Here is a 25,731-nt window from a genome sequence, read left to right on the forward strand (position 1 = left end):
GTGCCGAGTTACTCAGTTTTGAGTTTTTCAATGAGCACAGCTTCAAGAAGCCCGGTGTCTAAGCTATGTAAATATGGCCATTTTCATCTCTTTGAGAGATTGCTAAATGTCAATGGGAACGCCTATTACATGTTCTTTGACCTGCCAGCTTTCAGGTACAAAGGCCATGTGAGAATAGAGCAGGTAACTGACTTCTTATCGAACGACAAGGCCCGCAACGTGCTGCCTCCTGCACGTTTTACTTAGGCAGCACACACTGAGAAAAAAACACCAGCAAAACAAAAAAACCACCGAGTATTTCTAGTAGTATACTTGACTAGAAATAGTATAGTCCGCATCAGAAGCAGACGCTCTCCTGCTGTGCGCTACACGTGAGAAAGAGCAACTTGGACAATGTCCCGACCTAATTCCCTTCACACTGTCCGAGGTTCATGTGTAAAAACAGCCCCTGTTTATGCATTACCACATGTCCCAGACCGACTGTAGCACTGTAATTTTCTTTAAGTGGACAAAACACTCCAGTCAACTTGTATCATGTCTAAATAACTGTCTGAAAAATATGGCTACGCTGTGAAAATAAGTCATTTTCACAGCACAGCAATAAAAATAAGTTATTCTGAGTCAGGAAAGAAGCAGTTCCAAGCACATCAGTTTTCATTTGAAAAATATAAAACTTTAATAAAGGCTACATCTCTCAATAATTACAATAATTATAGGTCCATGTAAATCTTTAAATGAAACTCTTTATATAATGTATAATTTACAGTTTAGATAGAATGAACCAAAACAAAAAAAAAGGCTGTGGTGTAAAAACAAAACACCAAAACATGATTACAGGATATTAAAAGCATAAAAATATCTTTTCAACATAAAACCCTTCTGAAAACCAAGGGATATATATTAAAACCCTGAAACAGGGTAGCACATGGTATGGCATCCATGTAGGCACAGGTGCTGTACTCATAAAACACCAGCGATCGTGTGTTTGTACGTGTTTTGTTTGTGTATGTGTGCATCACATGTGTCGGTATCCATACTTCAGAATGCATAATTACAATGTATACAGGAGCTCTGCTATATACGGTGTTATTGTAACAACATTCAAAAGATATTGGAGCCATAATTCTTCAACGTTCACTTTTTTTTGTCTTTTTTTTGTCTTTTTTGACACGCTAGCTGAACTCCTCAAAGAAGTCGTTCTCGGTGACCCAAACTGGTTCTCGTTAGCACAAGTCATTTTGGTGTGGGGGCTGTAAACACTGCCATTATTAGGTGGTGCAACTTGTGCTCCGGGTCTCGTCTCTGTGTGTAATCTACAACGGTTTCTACCCCCCATCCCTGTGCAATGCCCGGTTTACAAACAAAGGCACAACAAAAAAGATTGAACTTTGTCGATCGAGACAAAGCGAAAAGGAGGGGGAGGGAGGGAGGCCGAGAGGACGAGGGAGAGGAAATGCTAGTGTGAAAAACTTGCTTATTATAAACTATCAGCAGCATATAAGACTGGGATTGACCATTAAAAGAGTGGAGGGAGTGCGCCTCGGACAAGACCACCGCTAAGAGACGTGGCTACAAGGCTATAAGAAGTGCTAGGCTAGCGTCACGTCCTCTGTGTAACTTAGAACACTAAACTATATCACCACAGTATTCTCCCAATATTCAAAGCAGCTTACCCATTGGCTGTAAAAAAGGGAGGGCGAGGAACACAGGTTTAAGAAGACTCGGGGGAGGGGACAACAGGGGGAAGGTCATTTTCAATAAATACTTAATAAAAACTTTCAACTCATGACAAAAAGCATCTATATATATAATACATGTATATATACATATATGCATGTATGTATATGCACACGTATGGACGTTTTTGTAACGATGTTGGAGTGTAATGTTAAGAGCAGGTCGGTGGCGCTGCGCATTCACCTCCTGCAAGTCCATCAGTCTGTCACACATCACAAGACAACAGTCATCTACATCTTCAGTGGTTATATTCAAGAAGAGGCGGGGTCTCGCGCCCGCCACTGGCCTCCGGTCATCGTCGTCATCCTTGGATTGGTCTGTCATTCCCTTGTGTTTCTAAGGCTGATTGGCTGAGAAAGTCGGGGAGGGGCAGCGCCTCCTCTGTGTTCGGCATACTTCATTGGCTCGTCTTCCTTCAATCGCTCCTCTTGTGCTGGATATATTAACTCTGTTTAGCTTAATATTAAGAAAAAGAAACAAACAAAGAAACCAAAAAAAAGGAGTCCAGAGTGTTCTTGTAAATTACAGTCTCTTGCTCAAGTGATTTAGCTTTTGGTTGGGTGGGGGGAAGGGCATTAGTTGGTTGGCACAAAGTGGCCTTTAGTCCATCCTCTCCACCTTGCCCAGGACCTTGCCCTCATACATGGGCAACACAGTGGCATCCTCCCACACCTCCTCGAACACTGCACCGCACTCAAACTCATCACTCGCCTTCTTGAAGTAGTACCTGAGAAGGGAAAAACAAAAAAGAGAGGTTTGTGATTAGAAAACGTGGAGCGTAGGTGAGAACTCAAACAAAACCTGACAGAGTGGCAGCAGGATGCATCTGATGTATTTCATCGCGTTTTAAAGCGCTTTGAGGCACCTACACGACTACTTACATATACACGCTCGCGCACAACTCCCTTTAGTCCAAATCAAACACAGACACACACACTCTGAGAGCCAGAAATGGATCCTGCTCAAAACAACTTAGTCATAGCCTTCAATGCCATCCCTGCTCACTTCAAAGGTAGAGCCTGACTCCACATCACACCGCTGCGCAAACAGAGTTGAACCCTCCGTTTACACACTCCCTGTGATAATTCAAGCTGCTAGAAAAAGCCTGTTTGTGTGCGTGTTCATCTATGTGTGCTCATCCACTTGTTCATCCTGACTGCTAGCCATTCTGCAAATGCCTTTCTGTCCTGTAAGGCCTTATTAAAGTTGAAGGGTTAATTAGACGCTGTCTTAAGCCCCCCCCCCTAGCCTCTCTCTCTCTCTTTTTCTCTCTTCTTCAGTGCCTTTCCTCCCTCTCTGTGTCTCCATGGCTTATAATTGGGCTGGCTGTCAAATGAAGGGCATTTCTGTCACACAGGTTGACATTTCAGGTGCCCGAGAGTCTGCTTGTGACTGCAAGACTGCGCTCTGCTGTCTGCACGTAAACACACACGTACTATGTTTCCCTGTTACGCACATGCACACACACTTCGGGCAGCTTTCCGATCACCAGCCGAGAACAGAGGAAAAAAGAGGCAACAGGAAGGGAAGAAAGCAGGGGGAAGCAGAGCAGAGGCCTTCCCTGGCTCGGTGAGTGGGTGTGATGGGTTGGATGCGTGCCGAGACTGAGGGGCTTTACCCTAGAAGGGGGAGGGACGGTGGCGACTGCTCAGACGGGCTCCTGGAGGTCAAGGGGTCACCTAGCTAACCCACTCTTCTTCTTCTCTCAAGCAGAGATAACTCACAGGGTATAGCTTGGTTCCAGTGACTGTGAAGTCTCCTGGAGCTCCTAATGATTTCTCCTCTCTACTTTAAACCCAGCAAAAGATCAGCAGGAGGGGATATAATGATAAGCTTTGTAATGGAAAAATGCCTCATTTTGCCCATGTGTGCCTGTGTTCAGAATATAAAAAAGGAGAAAAAAGGGGGAAACGGCTCACTGTTTTATGAGCTCAGCTTAGAGTCATTCAAACAACACATGTACAGAGGGGCGTACAAAAATGTACACATGCAGCCCTACTTTCCATGTTGATTGTTACACACAAATAAAAGAGAGAGGGGCCCGCTTTATCACAGCTGCAAAACTTAAAACTGTACTACAGCGTGCAGAGGTGCGACAGCAGCGATAGTTTTCTTTAATCATCTGACATTTATGCACACGTTTCCTCTGTTGATTTAACTTTCTGGTTTAATTCATTGTTTCATTCCTAGCTCTCGAAGCGTGTTACCCTTTTTTAAAATTATTAATAGAAGAAAACGCTACATTTTCACTCACAAATAGTTCAAAGTCATCACTTTGTTGCAGAGAGTGAGACAGAGAGACACAGGAGTCTTTCCATTGGAACATGTTTTATGTGGCAGGATTTTTCTCTCTTCACAACATCTGGCACCAATATCGTCTGGCAGAGCTGCGGCGTACTGTTCTCAGCTGTACTGCTGCCATGTCCAAATTAACCAACTCCACACATTCTGCTGCCATTGAAGCCAGACGCTTCATCCCCACCTCCCCCCCTTTTCACTCGCTCGCTGAAGAGTTATGGGATAGCAGGGGTGCAACGACTTGTGTTTTGCAGGCCTTTTTCTTCTTCTGTCTTGCCTAACAAGCAGATGTGACTAAAACCTGATGTTGATGTCACGGGCATGCAAGGCTACATTTGTTTTCAGAGGCACTGGAACAACTTTTTTGATAAATTAAGGTTGAACTTCCTGGACTGTGGAACCCCTGATTCAGAATTTTCTTTAAAACTGTCTATTACTTTTGAAACTACCTTAAGTCTTCACTATGTGAAGGAATTTCCCCTCATCATTTCAAACAGGAGGTATTTCTCCTGCATTAACTGTCATTAGAAGAAGAAGGTGCCTCCAGCATTTGATTCTAATGCCTGATGCAATAGTGTGGAGGAGGAATTTGAGGGCCTTGCAATGGTCTTTGTGCACAAAATAAAATGGCCCAGGCTTCAAAGCCATATTTATTAAGGCTGCCTAAGCATGGAAATCAGTACCAGATGTGAGAAAAAAAATTGCTGCAGAATATCCCCTCTGCTCCCCTCCCCGATTTTTGTAAGCTTCGAATACAGCGGATCAGCCCAGTTTCTTTTCAACTATCAGGCTCCAGTATTTCACACTCCCACTTAGCAGACAAGCACATAAAAGCACAATAACAAATGCCCATCCAAACACAGATGACTAGCCCTGTCGTGACGCTAAACACATCCGAGCATGTATCTGCAAGTGTGATCTGTGCGCACTTTCCAGTGGCGCATGCTTACCGGTAGTTGCCTTTCTTGCTAAGCTGTTCCTTGAAGTGGCCCAGGGTGAGGCAGTGGGTCTTCATCATGCTGCGATAAGGAATTTCCTCTCCACAGAAAAAGTAGGTGACCACCAGCTCCTTAGACCTGAACATGCAAAATCAAAATTGTAAGATTTAAAACTTGGTTGTTTTCAGTTGGCTTTAAAAATCCACCACATTCACTGACATATATATGAAGGGGGCTGATTATTTTGAAGAACCAGGGGCTATTGGGCAATGTGGGAGAGAGGTAGAATGTCACATCTAATCCTATTTTTCTTTAAGAAAGGAGTTCAAAGACAAAGCAAAGCTGACTCTCTAAGAAGAGAGGAGAATGAAAATCTGAGGGTGAAAACTCATAAATGACAGAATTACAAAATAAGTGAGTAATGGTGTTTGGAAAACTAGAAAGTAATTGTGAAAGTAATAAAGACTGAGCTTTAGAAACAAAGGATTTAGCAAAAGTACAAATAAAAGAGCTCTTACTCGTCTGCTTGGACTCCAGGGCTGGCTAAAGAGTTGCTTCCCGTGGGGAAGACAGCTGCCGGGTGGTTCCTGTCTCTCTGAAGGTTGCTGGCTCCAGTTGAATGTCTGTGAAAATCACAAGATTAATGACAAATCAATATTCTTCGTATAAATACAAAGAAAAGAAACTGGACTTCATTTATAGAGTGTTGTGTTGTAGCAAATCAAGTGCACAACTGTTTTGTCTACAAGGTTTCCTACCTTTGTTTTGGTGGCTTGGAAACCTCTTCTAGTCTGCGACAGGCTTCTTCTAGCTGTGCCAGGGTGTTGGGAGGGGGTAGGGGTGGCATTGCTGGGTCCTGAATGAAAGGGTGGCCTGGGTGATGGCCACGGAGGTGAGCCCCGTTGCCAATGCCACCACCACCCCAAGATGAGGAGGTTCGACCAGGCAGGGTCTTGGAGTCGAGCGGGTTGGACTTCTTCAGGCCTTGAGTGCTGTTAAAACAAATAAAGGGTCAGCCTCTTGAGCTGAGAACTCAGTGCACTTTTCTAAAGATCATTTCGTGCAAACAGACACTTACCTGTGTGGCTTGTGCTTTCCCTGCCTCTCACTCTCTAGGATCCACTGCCAAACATTCTGAGAGCGGTCGGTGGCAACTAGAGGAAGGCGTGGTGAAGACACGCCCTCATCGGAGGCCTTCACTGGCCGTTTGGACAAAGTGCTGCAGCGACTGGAGGAAGAAGGCAAATTAGCATCAGAGGAAGAGCAGCTCATCACAGGAAACATTTAAGGGACAGCTTATAAGTAAAACTCACGCAGGTGTGAAGTCGGAGTAATTGGCGCCCCCTTGAGGGCAGAGGCACTGCACACGCTGAGCCGCCTCGGCCTCGATTTGCTCCTTGGTCTTTGGCCCAGCGTGGTGATGGTGAATGTAGTGGTGGTGGATGTGCTTTGTAGACTGCCTGCCTGTCATCAGCACCTTAGAAGCCCCAGGATAAGCACCAAAGAAGGGCCCGTGGCCAGATGACACCACAGCACCAGTCCGGTCTGGCGAGCGTGAGCGTGGCGAGTGGCGAACCACTCCTGGTGACTGGCAGCCAGGTGTCTTGAGGACACGTGAAAGGTGCTCGTCTAGGATAGCTTGAGGATCTTCCTCACACTGGCTCGCAGACGGGAGCAGGGGGTGTTGGAGGGAGGTGCTGCTTATAAGGTCATTGCCCTCCTCCCTTTCCTCTTCCTGGACAATGAAAAGAGAATTTTTTACAATTTAAAGCAATTGACAAAACATTCATACAGTCACATGTGGGAAATGCAGCCAGCAGAGAAATTCATGTCTCAGCTTACACCAACTTATATCTATCGTTCTCTGAAGTCAGGGAGAGCAAACGCCTGGATAACTTGATTTGAGTTTCCTTTTTGCCGTACTGTTATCTTCGCTAACAGGCTTTGGGTGCGCTTCATCTATAATGCAGAGTGTGCCTGTGCTGCACAAAGAGACTGGCACTACACATATTCAGCAAACGTGCCACTGGAGAGTAACTAAGTACTAACTATTTGAAGGAACTTCAAGTGTGTCTAGAAACATAAGTTTGAAAGTTCCTCCAGATGAAATGGGGGAGGACATGGAGGAAAAGCGAAGTAGCAACTAAACCAAGACAGACTTTAAATCCCTTGGTCTGTACCCCGTTCTTCAACATGCTCAAACTGGAGTAAAGGCTTTTGTAGTGCAGCACAGAACCACTGCCTGAGCTAACTTGGATACAAGATACAATTTCCAAATAGCAGTAAGTGGAAGTAAGTGGAAGTGTCACGACTTAGAACATTTTTGAGAGCATCCATACCTCCTGGATCTGCTGCAGCCTCTCCTCCAGTGAGCTCATAGTCTCCTGCTCTCGCTTTAGCTTCTCCAGCCGGGCGATGAGTTGGGCAGCGAAGGCCGAGGGCTCAACGGGGGTCATCTCTTTAGGCAGCCGGTGTGTCCTCTGCAGGGTACACAAGACAGAGAAGAGGACACTTTAGAGTGTGTGCTAGTGTAACGACTTAGTGTTTCTGATGGATGCAATATGGTGCATTAATCCACTGCCCTTGCCCTAATCCTATCTTGTTCCAAAAATCCTGCTACTATTCCAAAGGCCTAATCCACATGCCCTTGCCCTCGAGCTAACCTGAACCTTCTCCGCTGCCCATCCCTCCCTAGATCTTCTCATGCCCAGTGCCCTTGGCAGTGCCAGGCTGCTGGGTGAGGGGGAGAGAAGGGGGTAGCAATGGCGGGTTAGCAGTTGGTCTCGCTCGGAGGGGAGGCCCCCTGCCTGCACCCTCTGTAGCCCGACCAAGCCATCAGCTAGGCAGCCTCTGAAGTCAGCACACTTCAAAGGGCCCTTGTCAAACATCAAACGCACACTAGGGGTGGGAGGGACATGCAGCTTTAAATCTCCGAATAAAAGCCAGATATCGACAGAGAAGCGAGAGCGAGGAGAGAGAGGAAGAAAAGGGAGAGGGGACAAAATTAACAGTGAGAAAAAAGAAGAGGATTGAGACGTACATTCGTGAAGTGGCAATGGTGGCAGAGAGAGAGAGGGAGAGCGCGAGACAGAGAAGGAGGGAAAAGAGGGAGGGAGAGGATAGAGGAGTCAAATACTGGGAAGATCTGAGGGGAAGTAGTAATTTATTTCATGCAGGGCAGCTCAGAGGTACTCTAGTCACATTATCCTCCTTTTTCTTTAACTATATGCGCCGGCTTCTCTCTCTCCCTTTCTTACTTTTTTGTTATTTGGCACACTGGCTTTCTTGATTTTGACTCTTTTTTTGTTGTTCCTCTCATCTCTTTGTAAACACGATGAAGGGAAGAAGAAGAAAGGCAAGCGGAGCTGCTGGCAAAGGAGCGCCAGCCCTGCACGGGGCCCCCGCTGCCTGGGGCTGGTGCATCATGGGAGACAGAGCCATCTCCAAATCAGGAGGGAGACATTAAAGGAGTGCAAGTGGGAAAGGAAAAGAGAGAGACTGAGAGAGAAAAAAGACAGAGAGGAAGAGAGAAAAGTGCGTGTGTGTGCGTGTGTGTGTGTGGGGGCGGGGGGGGGGGGGGGGGGGGGGGGCATTACTGTCAAATGCATGCACACACACACGCACACACACACACAAACACACACCTGTGTTTGGATATGAAGACAAAAGAATTGAATATTTATTTTCTTGCCTCTGCTAACCTGTGTCAATCTGTTTTGACCCAGTTCCTTAAACCTTTTCACAACTTCAGAAGGTCAAAAAATATATATCTTGAATTCATCAGCGCACACAACCTGACCCAAATACTGATGGGACAAGATGGGAATACAGCAAAACTGGAACTGAATAGTGATGTGTCTCCTATTCATGTGCTGGAATTTAAATCGTAGTTTCAATAGCCGTACAGTTATTACTATTCCAGAAAACATACAACACTATCAGCTTTGTGACCTACAGTGACAGAGACGTGACAGCATTTACATTAACAGCCCCAGAGAAGTGACTCTAGATGTGGGAAGAAGGGGGATTTGAAACAGCAGAAGAAGAAGCAAAGTAATAGGCAAACCCTGCCGCCTTTAATGTGAAACTAGCGAGGGAACGAAATATAGTATTCTGTCACAACGCGAGCTCTGAAAATAAATACATAAATAAAGTGCAACTCCTTGAGGGGATTAGGACCCAGTTGTCTGTCAGTTGTGTAAAAGTTTGAGTTCACCAGATTACAAAAAAAGAAACACTAAGACAGGAAGCGAAACTTAAGGAAGTAGGACTTACTGGAAAGTGGGGTAGCGTAACCTGGCCATTGATCTTGACGCTGCGGTGCATCTCTCGCTGAAGCTGCTTCTTGGTACCCAGCTTGTAAGGAGGGATTCCATCTCTGTAACACAAAAAGACGGCATACATTTACATTAACTAATAAAAGACAATGAAGAACACACAAAATATCCTTATTTAGAAGTCGCTGACTACAATCATCCACCCGGTTTTGGATAGTTTGCCGATACTCATCACACATGTCACGCTACCTCTACATTAACCACTGGTGCATTAGCACTATTAGCCCGTCTTTGCGGAGGAGGGCCATTTGGCAGCAGCTCATCATGGAAGTTACTGACACCACCCAGAAATCACTCACTGGGCAAAGTACTGCTAAATCAAAAGGCCAGGGACCCCTTGAAGCCAAGACAAATAAAAAAACACATAACAAAACACACCAGGACAATGGCAGGGATATGCAAAACATCTCACTGTAGGCTTCAAAAGAAGAGCCCCACTGATAAGATTACATTGGCTCGTGTCAGCCCTGACTGTGGTTATTCAAAAAGCAAAACAATTATCACCAAACTGAGCAACTTGTTAAGAGTCAGAAAGTACAACAGACTAAAGCAGCCTAGCAAAAACTGTGATATATTAACATGAAAATGAAGATAGAGCCAGGAATGCTAGAAGTCTCGGGACAATTAGGCATTTATTCTGGGAATCTCATTCTCCGTTTTTCATTCTGTCTGCTTTTCCAGTCAGTTGCCACTTAAGCTGGGCCAATTATCTTGGCCGTTTTGGCTGCTCAGAAGTGCCTGACCTAGCCCAAACGCTACTTTTTCTGCTGCCTCTTTGAAATCTCACACTCATGCACATATGCACCCGCTGCCATCTTCGTTTGGCAAGCGCTCTGCTGTGAGCCTCTGATCTCAGCAACATCAAAAGGCTGGTTTGTAAGATAAGGTAATGTTTGAAGTTGGTGCTGCAGCATTCCCCAGCGTCCAAGTAAATCCATAAATAAGATATAAGCAAAAAGAGAAGAAAAAAATCCCCCTCCCACCCCATCTTCCACCCCCTTCCAAATCCTTCTCTTCTTGTTCTTTATCTGGGAAATGAGATTCAAATTTGCAGTGTCTTTTAACCACTATAAAAGGACACACAATCAAATTGTTCCCTCGAATGAGAGCCGGAGAGAGACAAGAGCTCAGGACAAGAACCAGAAAGATCTCTATGTCAAAGACTTTGTAAAGAACTGTTAAAAGGAGATGACTTTGACACATATCCTTGTTCAACAATTAGACATTTTTTGCATTTCTGTGCAAGATTTTCAGTGTGACATTGTCAAGAAGAGTCAGACAGTGAAGCCAGGCTGCCGATATCACCTGTGTTCCAGCGAACTTCTTGTAAGAGGGGCCTGCTTCCAAAATCAATGCTTCACAAACTGCACCCTTGAGACTACAAGCCATCATCCCTCAAGGCGCAGGAAGAAACACAGGAAACTCTTCAAAAGTAAAACTCAACAGCCCAGAGGAACTCGTGAGCTAACAAGAACCCCCAAATTAGAGGCAAAACATCCCAAACAAAGCTCGCCAACTTCCCCCTCGCTAACTATGTTTTTAACAATCCAAACTGTCCCCACCCCAGCGAACCATGTGATGGCTGAGCGCTTTGTCCAGGTTGGAGAAGAGAAAACATACTCTTTCATGGTTTCATGGGCCCTTACTTTATGGGGATCTCCTATTCAGTTGTGCAAGTCATTTTCAAAGCAGCCAGCCACCCTCTTATCCCGCTAAGCTCCCCTCACCTAACAATAGGCTGAAAGCGATTCAGTTAAGCCCTTTATACTCCGTGCACTTTATTTTCTCACTCCCTTGCACTTCGAGCCTCACCACTCCTGCTATTGGCTCTGGAGAGTGGAGGAGAGAAGCTGTGAAGCGCTGGGAGGTGATTTTTTTTCAGGGGTGTCCCTGCCTGGCCGTGAGGGGCGGGGGGGTTCCTTATGTCTTGTCCCAAGGTCTAGAAATGAGTAACCCCTGTGAAAGCCTCGCAGACACATGATCTCAGCACGCCACAGAGGCCAGTGGCAGGAAACCGACCCACCATGTGAGTAAGCCTTCTTTCATTTGGTGCCAACATTTTTCAATGAGTTTGTCTTGAGGCCCGAATGGCCATTTCCCTCCCCCCTCTCCTTCAGCTCTTCAAAGGGAAAAAGCGATTAGATAATATAAAAAAACAAGTCTGTTGTGGCAGAAGGGTGGGTGGGATGGATACATATCAACTTTGAGGAAAATGAGGCAACACCCCCACCCACATCAAGACGTTCTCATTTTTTTCCTCTCCTCTCTACAGCCTGTAACACATCAGAATAAACTTCAAAAGGTCTTCAGACATAATGACTTTCCCAGAGTTATCTCCCTGGAGGCCACAGCAACAACTGCACATTAATAGAATTACCTGGAGTCAATCATAGAGGATAATTGAAATAAATTACAGACCATTATTTTGCAACAGTGCAGTCCCCTGGCCCCAAGAAAAGCTGATTCTGTTGAAGTACAAGGCCAAATATTTTTCTTCACACCCCTACACTTTTTCCTGGAAAGTTGATGACTGAAATCTGGACCAGGCACGTTCAGATACTGGTGGAAATAAGAAAATTCCCAGACCTTTGGCCACTGTGAGTTGAAAGGAAATGAGCTTTTTGAAGCTGCTACATCTCCAGAGCCAGCTGGGTTTCAAATGAAACTGAACGGGTTTTGATTCCAATTTTTTTTTTTTTTATGCAAACACTTACACACTGCTGTCTGTCATCGACATGGAATCATCTGTTGTGGCATCGCTGGAGATCTCGCTGTCATTGGCACTGGTGGCAGGGGCAAAAATGTAGCCAGAGTTCACAAAGTACGGGCTGGCGGGGTCTCCTCGACGGTGGGACCTGTGAATGATCCGGGAAAACATTTGCCTAGAGTTATTGTGATGTCTCTAGATATCAAATCAATACAGTTAAAAGAGGTGACACCCCTGGGGTATGGGGGTTGTGTTTATTTGCTGTTTCCTGCTGTTGTTTGTTATATCATAGTTATAAAAATGATTTGCGTCTGCTTGGACTTTGTCTTGCCGTCTTTCTCTGCAGATATCTCTGAGTCACTTTACTGAGAGTTTGGGGCCTGAGGAATGTGACAACAGTGCAATAGATGGAGCTGTAAGTCCTCTTTTTCTTGCCTCGTCTAGTATCACTCTCTCTTTCATGTTTTGCCTCCCTAAAATACAAGCATTCAGTTTTGGGGGGTGGTTATGGTTGGAGTGGGTGAAATGAGCAGCCGTGCTGTGTGTGAATGAACACCAGCGTTTCCCTTCTTTCTCTCTCCTCTGCTATCCCTCTACTCTTTCGCCATACTCCTGCTCTTTTCCACTTTGAAACTCCACTCTTGTTCCTTGGAGTGTTTTCTCCTCCATACCCTCCCTCTTTTATCTCTCTCTTTCTCTCTCTCGCTATCATCCAGTCTGGGGCCCCTCCTCTACCAACTCTCCCCTGCTTTCCTTTCTAAAGTCTCTCTCTTTCTCTGTCTTTTTACTCTCTCCTGCTGTGTTGCATTCCTGTTCCACTAGTGAAGGGGGTGGACAAGGAAGAAAGAGGGAAGAAGAGGGAGGGGGAACGAGCTTTAGAGGGGGAGTGAGAAGGAGAGAGGGAAAGGGGGAAGGAGGGCCCCTTTCTTTATGAGAATGCCTTCTGCCGGCAGTGCTGAGGAGAACCCCAGCATGACTAAAGCCGTAGGCCCCAAGCACAACCCTGACCTTTGGAAGGTCCACGCAAAGAGTCAGGTATTTAGCACAGCTGGCTCCTCACCCCCCCCCCCCCCCCCTCTTTCTCCATCTCTTTTCTTTCTTTCATGATCCCCCCCTTCCTGTATTCCCCCCTTTCCCTCCTCTTGTCTCTCCATGTCTCCCTCCAAAGCATGCTTAGTCTCTGTCAGACAGATTTTTCTGTTAAAAGAGGTGAGATAAAAGTGCTGGGCAGAAAAGAAAGAGGAAGGAAAACACTGACACACACAATCTATGGCAGAGTGGGATTGGTGGTTGAAGCTGCGGAACTGAGCTGAGGATGTTTTTGTTGTTGTGTTTCTGTATCACTTTGGAGTTTAGTGTTGGAGGTTTCTCAAAAAGAAGGGGAAAAAAGAATCTGTGCAGTGGCAAAATTAGTTCCACATGTTTGAGATGGAAATTGGTTGACCTAAAGGGATGGTGAGGGGCAGGCAGGGGGAAAGGGGGAGAGTGTGGGTGACGGAAGGGAGAAAGGGGCTCTCTCTCCCCCCTGCTTTTCTTTTAGTGAAAAACAAGAATGCAGGGGATCACACCAGGAGAGCAGGATATGCCCACATGTCAACAAAACCCGTGCTTATTGGTTCCTAACCCAACACGGTCACTTCCAAGCAAATGAGCAACTGTGCTAAGATGTTATCTGACATCTGCTCACATGAAGGCTAAAACCCTCGAGGGAGTCCTTAGGTAGACTTATTGCACTCAATCAATTATTTTTGTACACTGTTATTAAAAAAGTTGGGCTTGAGACAATTTTTATCTCAGCTCATTAAATGTTTAGATAACTTGACAGGAAAAGTATGGATTATCTATAAATTGCACTTTTCCTACCAAACCACAAGACATTGTCAAACCTCTAAGTAATAATTGCCTCCAGATGTGAGGACAAAGTAGTTGAGTGGAAAAAATAAGTACCCTTTGATGGAGGTTCATGCATAAAATCCACTTTTTGAAAATGTTCCTGGCTTGAAAAGATTTCAGCTGTTGGACAATGTGTGGGACGAGCTCTTAAGATAAAAGCACAAATACTTTGCACAAACAGTTCTTTCATCTCTGACCAAGAGAACAATATCTCCGCTTGGCATAAGACTGACTGCACAGTTCTTTTAACTCTCTATTACCATTTCTATGTATAAATGAGATTTTGTGGCAGTATACACCAGCTCTATGGGTTATGGAGCAGAACAAAGAAGGAAAAAAAAAGCTGAAAAACTTTACAATAGCACATCATACTGTTTAATGTAGCTGTAACAGTCATGAGGTTTGGTGTCTAAATTCATTCCTGAACCGGAGGAAGGGTTTCAAAGCACAGGAAACTTGAGCAAGCCAGCAGAGGGCTGCCTGCAAGACACCATTTACTTAAAAGGAAGGCTCAGATGCACTGATGTTTTGTACCCACCCCGCCCCTCCACCCCTCCAACCCCTTGACTAACTGCAAGGCAGGAGGGCACAAATATACAGGCATGTTCCTCTGAGACCCTTTGATCAAGTTCCTTTACCTCTCTCGCAGGCATTTGTGAAATACCTGCCACATATTCAGTGTAGTTTAACTAATGAGGGATCATGACCACAGTAAGCAATGCTCAATAAAGCAACAAGCACTGAGAAGTAATTACACAGGCATGCACTTCTAGGTGGGCGCTGCTCTTACCTGCAACTGTTTTCCAGCACTTCAGCTGCTGTCCGGATGGTAGCGGTAGCCCTCAGGTTTTTGGCAGACAGTCCGACCACAGACCCTAACGTTTTTGCCTTCAGGTCGTTACAACTCCATTCCTCTTCTTCCATGAGAGGAGGAAGGTATCCGCACATCAGCTTGAGACTGCCAAGACCGCCGTGGTTCATGTATGCCGCGTTCTCGCAGCCGGTGCGCACGTATTCGAGGTATATGTCAGAGGTCAAAAACATCTGGTATGCATTCTCTTCCATGTTGGACTGAATTTCCGTCTGTGCTTGGTCAAACATGGACGAGTCTATTTGTTGTTTCTTAATACTATCCCTTATGAAGGCCTTGGTGGCCGGTTTCAGTTGCTTGGCGACAATGCTGTTGTTCTCGATGTACCGCTTGAAAATAACTTTGGCAACTCGCAGCGTTTTGGTATCCTTTAAGTCCATTTGCCTGAAGCCGTTGCAGGCGAACCAAAAGTCCAAAGTGTCCACGCAATTCTCCCGCTCCAAAAAGGTCTTAAAGAGGTGAGCGCCGTCTTGGTCGCCCAGGAGAAAATGCAGCGACTTTGTCCACCGGACTAGAGGCGAGTCCGGGGACGCGCTGCCCTCTGGCTCCCCGAGTCCATCCTCGTTCCTCCGCGGTGTGGAGCCGGGAGGAGCGGAGGCGGCGGGGATATCTTTAACCTTGCTCTGGGCTCTCATTTTGGCAGATCTGCTGGGGTTGTAGCATGACGCCTCTCCCTCCTCCCCCGGTACCGGAGGACGAGGAGCATCTTCTCGGAAGCTACTGCTGATGTGCTCCGTAAGCGCCCTGCTCATGGCTCCAGCTCTGGTTGCCGTGTGAGAGTGCCGTCGTGCCTCCACTGAGCTCCAGCCTAATCCTCCTCACTCTCTAAAAGCAGCAGGGGAGCTTCTCAGCTCCTCTTCACTCTGAAACACAAAGTATTGATCTAATCAAAGCCAGATCCTGCTGAACTTCAAAGAAAGACATCACGTAAACAGTCCCTTTCAAAAAAACCTCGCCGGGTTCACAGAGAAAGGAAATATGAAAGGCTTTCTTCGTTTCATTTATCTATTTATAATCTAAATGAGAGATCAACTGCAGCCTACATTCTCAACGTGCATTGATCTGCCACATCAAAACACATTTTACAAGAATAATCATCTCACACAGCCACACTCTTCACCAAACCGTATTCTCACAACTGTGGCTTACACGTGTTTTCCTAACGAGTCCATGTCACAGGCTTCAACTCCAATTTATTCCCAATCTGTTTCGGACGACCGTACTGTACCCCTTGCCTGCATCACGCACACTCGCACTCACTTCCACACTTGTCCTCACTATCCCAGAAATGAACAGCCAAACTGCACCTGATCTGCACCACAATGACCTTAAAACGCTGTAATGTGCGAGAGGTAAAAAGCCCCGCGGGAGAATCCGGTCGCCCATGCGTAAGTGGAAGCGATCAGTCGCCTAAATATCTAGAAGGTTATTACAGCACATTAATAAAGCCACAGAACCGGTAACGTGTTTAAACTACCAACACGAAAAGAAACACTTAATATTAGGAGGGGGAAAAACAAAATAAAAAAACTGATCCCGTGCCAGAGATTTTAATCGGAGCCTGAGCGTAAAAATGCAGACTACTAAAGCACTGCCACCATAAATGACAAACTTCTAAAAGGCTGTTGCAAGTGCTACACAATCATTTACAGTCTTAACAGCCAGTGTATACACCACGGTGAAACCGACACTAAAATCCAATGGATGAATTAACGAGCGTAAAATAACATACCATCGCAGACAGATCCAAACACAGTGAAACCCGTTAAAAAGTTAAACTGTTACTCCATTTTTTAGTTGAGACGAATACACTCCAAAAACTCCCCGAACAGTAATCCAGCACAATAGAGATAAAACGTCGTGCTATTTCAAGTCATGCCACATGTGTCCGCAAAACAAGCGCCGTAGTTTAATGTACCCTGTCCCATTCAACAACTGACCTCAGAGTAGGCAGGCTCAGTCCCTATGTAGATCACTGGGGGTGTCAAAATCTGGAGGTTGAGGGGAGGGGGGCTCCGACTGACGAATGCATCCCACTTTTTCTCCCCAGTCAGAAGACGCACCATCCGACAAATATTCGGTTTTTATCTGGGCTACACATTCATACGCGCGCGCGCACACATAAGCTTCTTATCTATCTCACCGTATTTCTCGCCCACAAACAAGAAACATAGCCCGCATTTCTCAACTTCAAAGCTCAGCAGCAGCACATCAAAGCGGCCAAGAGAGGGGGCCTGTGGAACAGCTTTCCTACAACTTACCATCCATGTACCCGAGTAGCCTCTTCGATTAGAAAACGTGAAAGTAAAGTAGTCCCAACAACAGGCTGCGCATATATACAACCAGCCCCGGCTCTGCTCCTTGTACCGTCACATCGGACAGTTTTTTTTACCCTTAAATGCGAATAAAGGAGAAGAGCTTTTTTCTCTCTACTTTTCTCCCCAGGTAGTGTTTCAAGAAATCATGGCAGGCGGTAGAAATCCTCCGGGCTGTTTCTACACCAACTGGGCTAAAGGTTTAACGGTGGACTTCAAAGTAATGAACCGCTGGCCTGGTCCCGGAAGATACATAAAATCCCAGCGCTCCGGCTTCGCAATATTCAACAAAATAAAAAAAATAAAAGCGAGTAGGAAGACGGATAGTTAAGTGGGATTGTCTGATAATTTTATCGTGTATTTTGTTCTGCTGCTCTTAATCAGCAGACTTTAGCGTTTCGACGTTTATTAAGGTTTATTAAACTTTTCTAGACGGGGACGGGATTTAGTTGTGTGCCAGGACCTTATCAAAGACAAGCAATCTCGAGCCAACTCCCCGAGGCTTTGGAGCTTGAAGTAAGTGATCTGCCGCGCCAATGGCGTTACTCTCACAGTCTGTCTGTTACTACACAAAGTTTCAACAGAAACACAAAGCAAACAAAAGCGATACTTTTGTTGTATGTGGCTCCTTGGAGTGACAGCAGTAGCAGAAGCCATTATAATGAATACTTTTCTGTGCATACTGCTGCAGCCTTTATGTATCACCTGTTGTACAGCAGGATATTTCTTAATTATTCCACCAGTTTGTGGCACTATTATAGTTTTTCCCATATTCCGTCTAAATGACAGATTCCCCAGAGTACAGGGAATGACAGTAAATAAGTTATGCTTAAATATGACTTCAAACAATGTCCACGATGATTTAAAACTTATTCTTTTGGGTTATAGCACTGCTTTGATAATCCCATGGAGTGTAACTGTCAAATAATTTACATATTAGTCACAGGATTTTAGCCACAAAGATGTCAACCTAACTCACTTGCCAGTTCCACATTCAGCTAAAATGGCACAGCATGACATTTTGATTGAAATTGGACACAGAGCAAAGGCAAGAGCTGTTCTCTAGTCTTTTAATTCACATGACTTCCCTAATGTCATTGTGACAGAATCTTAAAGAGTGGGTTAGACAGTGATCCAATCCCATGGTACTTCAAAGGCTATATTGTCCCTTTGATGTTGGAAATCAACTTTAAAGGAGAATATAATTATATAAGTCAGAGGATTCAAATTCACAAAACTCTCATGATGGTACAGGACAAGAGAAGTAATGAAATCCAACTTCTCTGAGGTCCCCAAGTGGTGATTAATTCATGTCATACATCGGGAAATAAGCATGCTTTGTACCAGATCCCATGTGGATTCACCGTTGTGTCTGCATGTCTTTTGTATTTACATTCATTTATGTTCCCAGTTGGCATTACTAATTGCTGAGTAAGATCAGCAACCATAAACCCAAGACAACATATGTATAGATATGTATATGTGTGACAATCAAGACATCACCTGCTGGTTTCTGGATGTACAAACCCAATTCCCAAAAAGTTGGGACTTTGTGTAAAATAGAATGCAATGATTTGCAAATCTCACAAACCCAGATTTTTTTCACAATAGAACATAGAAAACATATCAAATGCTTAAACTGATACATTATAATACTTGTGAAAATTGTAGCTCATTTTGAATCTGATGGTATTTAATGTCTCAGAAAAGTTGGGATAGGTGCAACAAAATGCAGAATAAAGTAAAAAAGAAACAGACATTTCCTGAACACAGAACCTTTTGAAATTAATTAGCACAGTTACCAACAGGTCATTAACATGATTGGGTATAAAAAGAGCATCTTAGGGACAGAGTTTCTCAGAAGTACAGATGGGCAGCAGTTCACCAATCTGCAAAAACCTTCAAACTGGGAAATTCTGAATAATATTGCTGAGTGTAAGACTGCAAAGCCTTTGAATATCTCGTCAACTACAGTAAATAATATCACAAATATTTGGAGAAATCTCTGTGCGCAAGGGACAAGACCAAAAATCAATACCTGATGCTCCTGATCTCCAGGCCTTTAGGCAGTTCTACATAAAAAAAAACAGTCATTTAAATCACTGGATGAATTCAGGAACACTTACAGAAATCACCGTCTGTGAACACAGTTCACTGTGTCACAAAGGTTGAAGCTCTATCATGCAAAGAAGAGGTATGGGGAAACACTGTAATCTTGTTTAAAATGGACTGGGGAAAAGTGGAAAATTGGAAAGACAACATTTTAAAATCCTTTTGGAAAACATGAATATTGTGTTCTCTGGACAAAATAACAGAGGGACCCTCCGGTTCGTTATCAGCACTCAGTTCAAAAGCTTGCATCTCTGCAAGCTGAATGGGCGCGCATTAGTGTCTATGGAATTGGCAGTTGCACATCTGGGGAAATCCCATAATTGCTGGAAGGTATAAATTAGTTTTAATGCAAGATTTTCTCATTTTTTTCAGGGGTGACTTTGCATATTTTTGCAAGACAATACCAAACTAAACCATATAGTGCATTTATTACAGCAGCATGGCTGTAATATGGAGTGAAGAAGAAAATGGGTGAAAAATGGCAAACGGGAGAAGTAATTATTTTAAATGACACATTTTTAATATCATAGGTTATATCATAAATGATTTTTTTGTCGTGTGTTGAGTATTGCAAAATCACTGTATCATAATTCCATTCATCCATCTGCAGTAGTATAAGATCGTACTGTTTCTGTTATAGATACTTGCTCCCTGCAACGATATTTTGTTTCTGACATATTGTGTTGTGTATTTTTGAAATAGTTCAGCTTTCTACAGAAAACTAGTACTTTCTTTTTTTTTTCTTTACAGCAATGGAGTCCAGCTGATTACATTGACATCCTGCCAACCATTTCCTGAATGTTGCATGTTTTTAGGAAATTTTCACTGGTGTTATCAGAAAGCTGCATGACAGCAGACAGCAGAGTCTCTCTCTTTTGTGTGTGTGTGTGTGTGTTTGTTTGTGGGTGTGTGTGTGTGTGTGTGTGTGAGTGTGTCTGTGTGTGAGAGAGAGACAGTTTGAATATTAAGAGGTCATTCATCATTGCTTTTAGTTTACTACTGGATGATTCTGTAAATGGAACATTGCACAAATCCAAACAATCCAGCACCCAAAATGCTCCATAAGTGCCTCAGTCTGCGAGATGGAACGCGAAATAGGTCAGCAGCATTGGCACTATGACGTTCAAGTGACATTTGGCTGATCGTGAGGTCCAAATTAAAGCCATGAAATATGTAGCCGTAGTGTTATCTGCACACTGACATCTTTAAAGTCAGCTTTGAAAGGAGAATTGTGATATAGAGGGGTTATAAAATGTAATTTTTGAAGTGCAGGACAATCTTAAAAGTAGGATATTTCACATTTTGGATAAGATGCTATCTTCACTCAAATTAAATTAGGCCGCACATATCACTGGGAAATGGAGAAAAAATGAAAAAATGAATTTTTGCTGACAGGCCGAGAGCCTGCTCGTGCTTTGCTAAGTCTACTTTTAATGACGTGTAATGTTAGGCTATTGAAGATTTGTTTGTTTTTAATCCGTTTTCTATGAGTCAGACTGCTGTGATCAACAAAGATGGAAGAAAAACTGCAAGCTGCTGCCTACTTTAATTCATTTGACAAGTGTCATGAGATTCTAAGCCCATGAGACCACACCTGCTGACCTTATGAATGTGCGCTCTTCTGCTTAGCAGTGTCAAGAGAGAGAGGGTGCTGTAAAGTGGCCGCAAGAAGCCCCTTTTTGAAGTTGACCCTGCCCTGACCCTTTTGTTGAGGCCCTAACCATTTCACAGGAAGATCCAAATGCTTTAAAAGCACAATACAGGACGAGAGTGCTGCCACTGACTTGCTATAAAGCCCCAATAAAACAGGGTGACCTGGAGGCTAATTGGGAGCTCGTGGTTCCGAAGAAATTAAAGGCATCTGGTGCATCAGCATAGAACATAGATGAAGATCATCTTAAATTGTAGCTCATATTAAAGGCAGAGACAAGGTATGTATTTTCACAGGAAAAAGGACATAAATTTATGACAGTGAAAATTAAGGAATGATTTTTCTAAAACAACATTATTTTAGCTTTTCATTGCATTAATTGCATCACTCAGACAGTAGGCCTCTATACCCACTTTTTGTCGCTTTTTCATAAGAAACTTTGGATTTGCATCACATCACAGCGAACAATAAATTCTATACAGCTCATTTTTAGTCCTCCTTCCTCTACTCAAAATCCTACACTTGAGCTAAAATAGCACAGAAGCAAAAAAAAAACAAAAAAAAAAAACAGTACAGAGGGAGGATAATTGCAAATAACCCAATATTTGGGAGTTCAAAGGCTGTGGTGGGTTTGAGTGATAATTTTGGCTGAAGCATCACTATAAACACTAATAAAATTAAGTGCGTCGGAGGAAAGAGGGGGCGTGGCCAGGCGTCCCTTTGAACAGACCCTGTGATCAGTTCCCCCTCTCAATTAGCGTATTGTCCACTTCTCCTTTCAGCTGGGAGGGAGGGGGCAGTCTCCCCCTCAGCTTCCCTTTGAAGTGATTATCCCTTTATCTCAAGCCTGAGCGAGGAATATCTTGGGGGACAATGGCAAATTAAAGCCCATATGGAGAGAAGCGTGAATGTCTGTTTGTAGGCTCAGACAGAAATACCAAAAAAAAAAAAGAATAAAGAAAGAAAGTGGCAGTAGAGAAATAAATAGAGCGGATGAGCGGGAGGCAAATAGCATCATTCAGTGTGAATGAGCTGATGACTGAGTGGTAGATGTCAACACTCATCCAAAAAAAGTAATTTGGGGCTCGTGCTTGAGTTGACACTTGTAGCAAGGAGACTTTGGAAGAGCTGGAAGTGGGGGGTTGCAAAGTTGTATCTGCCATGACAGATGGAGAAAGACGGAGAGAAGAGTGCAGCGATAGAAGGATGAGCATGAAGAAGAGAGAAGAATGTAGTTGTCAGCAGAATCAGATGGCGGTCAGGCAGACAGGCTTGAAGAAGATACAATTAAAGTGTGGAGTTAAGACGGGCTTTGAAGTCGGACATGGTGCATAACACCCTTAAAGTTTGAGAAGGCAGCCATTCATCTGCTTGTTATGGCTTGTTAAGACCATTCCTTTAAAAAGAACCAATTTGAGAAAATAAACTTTAATTTCAACTTCGGGAAGAGTCTAAATAAATCAAGGGTGACAACAATCAGGTTAGGCTTCCAACAAGGTAAAAAATAAGAAATAAAACTTGAATGGTCATCTTTTGAAAGCTGAGTGAGGGATTTGCTATAGAAGCTGTGGGGTGCATGTGAGTGCTGAGGATGAATAATTACTTTCTCTTCCCACTCTCCCCGTTTTTTTTCTTACAATCCTGTTTTTCGGTGGCTTAAAAGTTTAATAATGTATAGAAACAATGCTTGTGATGCTTGGCCTAATCCGTTTTGGCTTGGCAAACCTTTGTGGTAACCCAAACTCTATCTGATGTGAGCAAATGTTTGCCAAGCCAGTCTGTACAGACGGACAGAGTGTGCGACTGTTTGTGTTTCTTTCATTCTTCCTAAGGTGGAAGACAGTTTGCACAGCTAGAAAAACAATCTGCTTGCTGGATTGCTTTGTTATAAATGTCTACAGAACTATAAAAAAATTACCCTGCTAAAAAAAAAACCCCAAAACAATAATAAATAATAATGAAGGGACAGTTTGAAATCACATCAGATCTCAGTTTGTGGAAAGAAGTCATATCTATACTGATATGAACTGGGAACTGAAAGATGCCACATAGTTTAATGGAAATTAATTTATCAATCTATAGAGGGGTGAATTCAAAGGTACCCCAAAAAACAATGTGAAAGAATGATGTGGCATGCTACTTCATTGCAGCACAGAGAAATGCAAAAGTAATGTAACAAGTAGCATAACAAATTACTTTCTCCTGGGAGTAATTAAATAATGTACTGCATTACTTTTGAGAAAAATGTTCTGTGTAATATGTGTAATACATTACTTTTTGGAGTAATGACCTTAACACTGATCACAACAAAGAAAGCAAAGACTCAAACATGGACAAACATGTGACAACATAACATGCAGTTAATTTGCATAAATGTAATGTCTTTGATGTGCTGCTTAGAGATAGCGGCAACTCTCAAATTGGAGCTAATTAGAACCTAGTAAGAACTGATAACAGAATTGATAAGGAATCTAATCGATGAGTTCTTATTAATTCCCATCTCTACTGATACCTAATGACAGTCGGTGCTGTTGCGTAGCTCATGGAGCTCTTTAAGTCCCTCCATGGATATGTCTCCCCAGGCCATCACTGACCACTGACGAACTGGACACGCTGTACAGTGTTACAGGCAGTTTAATGTTCTCCACAGTGTTCTCCTGCTCTCATCTGTGAAAAGTACCGAGCACCAGTTGGGGACCTGCCAGTTTTGGGATTCTATGGCAAATGTCAACCGGGCTCATGGTGCTTGGTAGTGAGCACAGGGCCCAGGAGAGGATGCTGAGGCCATCCACATTAAGTATATTTGAAAATGTTTGGTTAGAGACATTCACAGCAGTACCCTGCTGGGCGTCATGTTGTAGAGCTTGGGCAGTTCTCATCTTGTTCCTCCTTGCAAAAATGAGCAGATACAAGTCCTGCTGATGGGTTAAAGTCCAGCTATAATAGAGGATAGTCTCCTGGAATTTCCTCCATGCTCTTGTGACTGTGCTGGGAGACACTCCAAAACTTCTGGCAAAGGCACGTATTGATGTGTCATCCTTGAGGAGTTGGACTACCTATTCGGCCACATTAAAGCGCAGGTATTGCTCAGTAGTGACGCTGAGCTTTGCAAAATGCAGAACTAATAAAGAAAAAGTCAGAAAAGCTGAGAAAGAAAAGAAATGTCAGTTGCGTCCACCTGGAAAACCATTTGTGTTTTGGCAGTTGTCTCATTGTTGCCCCTCTAGTACACCTGTTGTTAATTTCATTAACATCAAAGCAGCTGAAACTGATTAACAACCTCCTCTGCTACTTAACTGACCAGATAAATATCCCAGAAGTTTAATTGACTTGATGCTACACTCTGTGCATACTGCGCTAAATTTGCTGTGTCAGTTGTTCCTGCAGTTGTAATTCCATAAAACAATTTCATGAGTATTAATTATGTTTGTTAATTTATCATGCATGAAAAATCAAGTGATTCTCGATTGTGACTGCGAAAGCAAGGCAAATGTTTGAGTGTTCACTTTGAGCTCATTTAGCCGTCCTTAATGAGCATCAGACAAATGATACTGAAAAGTGCTTGATAGCAACGAGCACTAAGACCCATTAGAGGCCAAATAAAATGCTAGTTCAAACTGACAACTGCTAACTAACCGAGGCTCTGCTGGACAGCAAATTCAATGCACTAATAAGGAAAATGAATTTGCCGCATAGATCCGGCACTCGGCTGTTGAATTCTGGGCAGAACAGCAAGAAGAGACAACAGTACACAAGAAAACCAGCAGAGAAATGTGACAGCAGTTCATTGTTTAATGTACAACATTTATAGCCATTGTGATTTCAGCACATACACATCTTGCCAGTACCGACACGCTCCAACAGACAAGTATGGCTATGTCCTAACACAGTGTCAGACTCTGCAGCAAAACGAAACAATTCAGTGTGGCTTAGCATTAACCAGACAAATATTTCATCACCTGTGTGAAGGACTGGTGTTATATTAAAACCCTTTTTTTAATTTCTACTTTTAGCTCTGCGAGGTTGGAGCTCCTTCCTACTGTTTGTCACGAAGCCTGTCACAGCAACGAAAGTGGCACTCACAGGATTTAAGGGAGCATAATTACTGAAGATCACATTAATGCAAACACCACATGAAAAAGGACCTAAACTCCGAAACACATGAACCACAAGTTGTAACACAGATACCTGACGAGCTGGTTAGCTGATAAGCTAATGTGAAAGTTAACCGACACTGCATAATCTGGTCTCGTGAAAAATTAGAATCTTCCACAAAAAATGCAACGTAATTACTTTTTTTTAATGGCACTTATTATACTAATGTTGTTTGTAACTGTAACCACATATATTTTGGGGACTTCTTTGAGGGGATGTTTGTTATACTTTGACATTAGACTAGAAAAACAATTGCTGGTGTATCAAATATATAAGAAACATCAATTGTCATCAGTGACTTAAGATCAATTTATGCCAGCAGTTGTTGCCATTGCAAATTGCAGCTTCACTGAAGATGACAAGCCTTGCTTTGGTGTTTCGACTTGTTGTGCACTTCTGGATTTTTGTGTGGTTGTCATGTTTTGATTTGTTTTGATTTCATTGATATATCAGTTATAGAAATTGTAATAAACAAGGCATTGGCCCTCAGAGGTTAAAAGCTACAAAAGTGGCTTAAGTGAAAAGTAAAGGAAAATTATGGCTTCAGTCATTTGCATAATGTTAGGCAACTACAACACTTTCATTTTTATGTCAGATTGCAAACTACTGCAAGAAAGCTGTAAACCCATTCAGCAGCTTGGAGAGTTCAAACACACTTTGTGCTCTGAAGTACATAAAGGGAGTACTACTTTCTGCCTGTAGTCTCTAGTTTTACTG

At 43.5% G+C, this 25,731-nt stretch overlaps 1 protein-coding gene across 4 annotated transcripts; it reads right to left on the reverse strand.

The window, feature by feature from the left end:
- Window positions 1-2,281: 2,281 nt before the first annotated feature.
- On the reverse strand, window positions 2,282-17,294 carry LOC146668755 (axin-2-like). Of its 4 annotated transcripts, none has more exons than XM_085410747.1 (11): window positions 17,043-17,294; window positions 14,701-15,644; window positions 12,025-12,165; window positions 9,249-9,351; window positions 7,313-7,453; window positions 6,287-6,708; window positions 6,052-6,201; window positions 5,732-5,965; window positions 5,492-5,596; window positions 4,986-5,111; window positions 2,282-2,464 (listed from the first exon to the last, which is right to left on the reverse strand). In XM_085410747.1, exons 2-11 carry the CDS (start codon window positions 15,531-15,533, stop codon window positions 2,338-2,340), a joined length of 2,382 nt encoding a protein of 793 aa, XP_085266873.1. In that variant the 5' UTR covers window positions 15,534-15,644; window positions 17,043-17,294; the 3' UTR covers window positions 2,282-2,337. The 4 variants fall into 4 exon arrangements, with proteins under 4 accessions (XP_085266873.1, XP_085266875.1, XP_085266872.1 ...); XM_085410749.1 differs by lacking the exon at window positions 17,043-17,294 and adding an exon at window positions 16,722-16,875; XM_085410746.1 differs by lacking the exon at window positions 17,043-17,294 and adding an exon at window positions 16,514-16,712.
- Between the last annotated feature and the right edge of the window lie 8,437 nt (window positions 17,295-25,731).

The sequence above is a fragment of the Rhamphochromis longiceps genome, linkage group LG6, assembly GCF_057381845.1.
Source record: "Rhamphochromis longiceps isolate RC_006_pf linkage group LG6, R_longiceps_female_GT1.1, whole genome shotgun sequence".
Taxonomy (NCBI): Eukaryota; Metazoa; Chordata; class Actinopteri; order Cichliformes; family Cichlidae; genus Rhamphochromis; species Rhamphochromis longiceps.

What these genes read in the sequence shown, in the direction of transcription:
- LOC146668755 (XM_085410747.1), bottom strand. Translation starts at nt 15,533, where the DNA reads ATGAGCAGGGCGCTTACGGAGCACATCAGCAGTAGCTTCCGAGAAGAT. An exon ending in TCGATGACAGACAGCAGTGT is followed by an intron (nt 9,352 to 12,024) that starts GTAAGTGTTTGC and finishes TTTGTGTTACAG; the next exon opens with AGATGGAATCCCTCCTTACA. An exon ending in GGCTGCAGCAGATCCAGGAG is followed by an intron (nt 6,709 to 7,312) that starts GTATGGATGCTC and finishes TTCATTGTCCAG; the next exon opens with GAAGAGGAAAGGGAGGAGGG.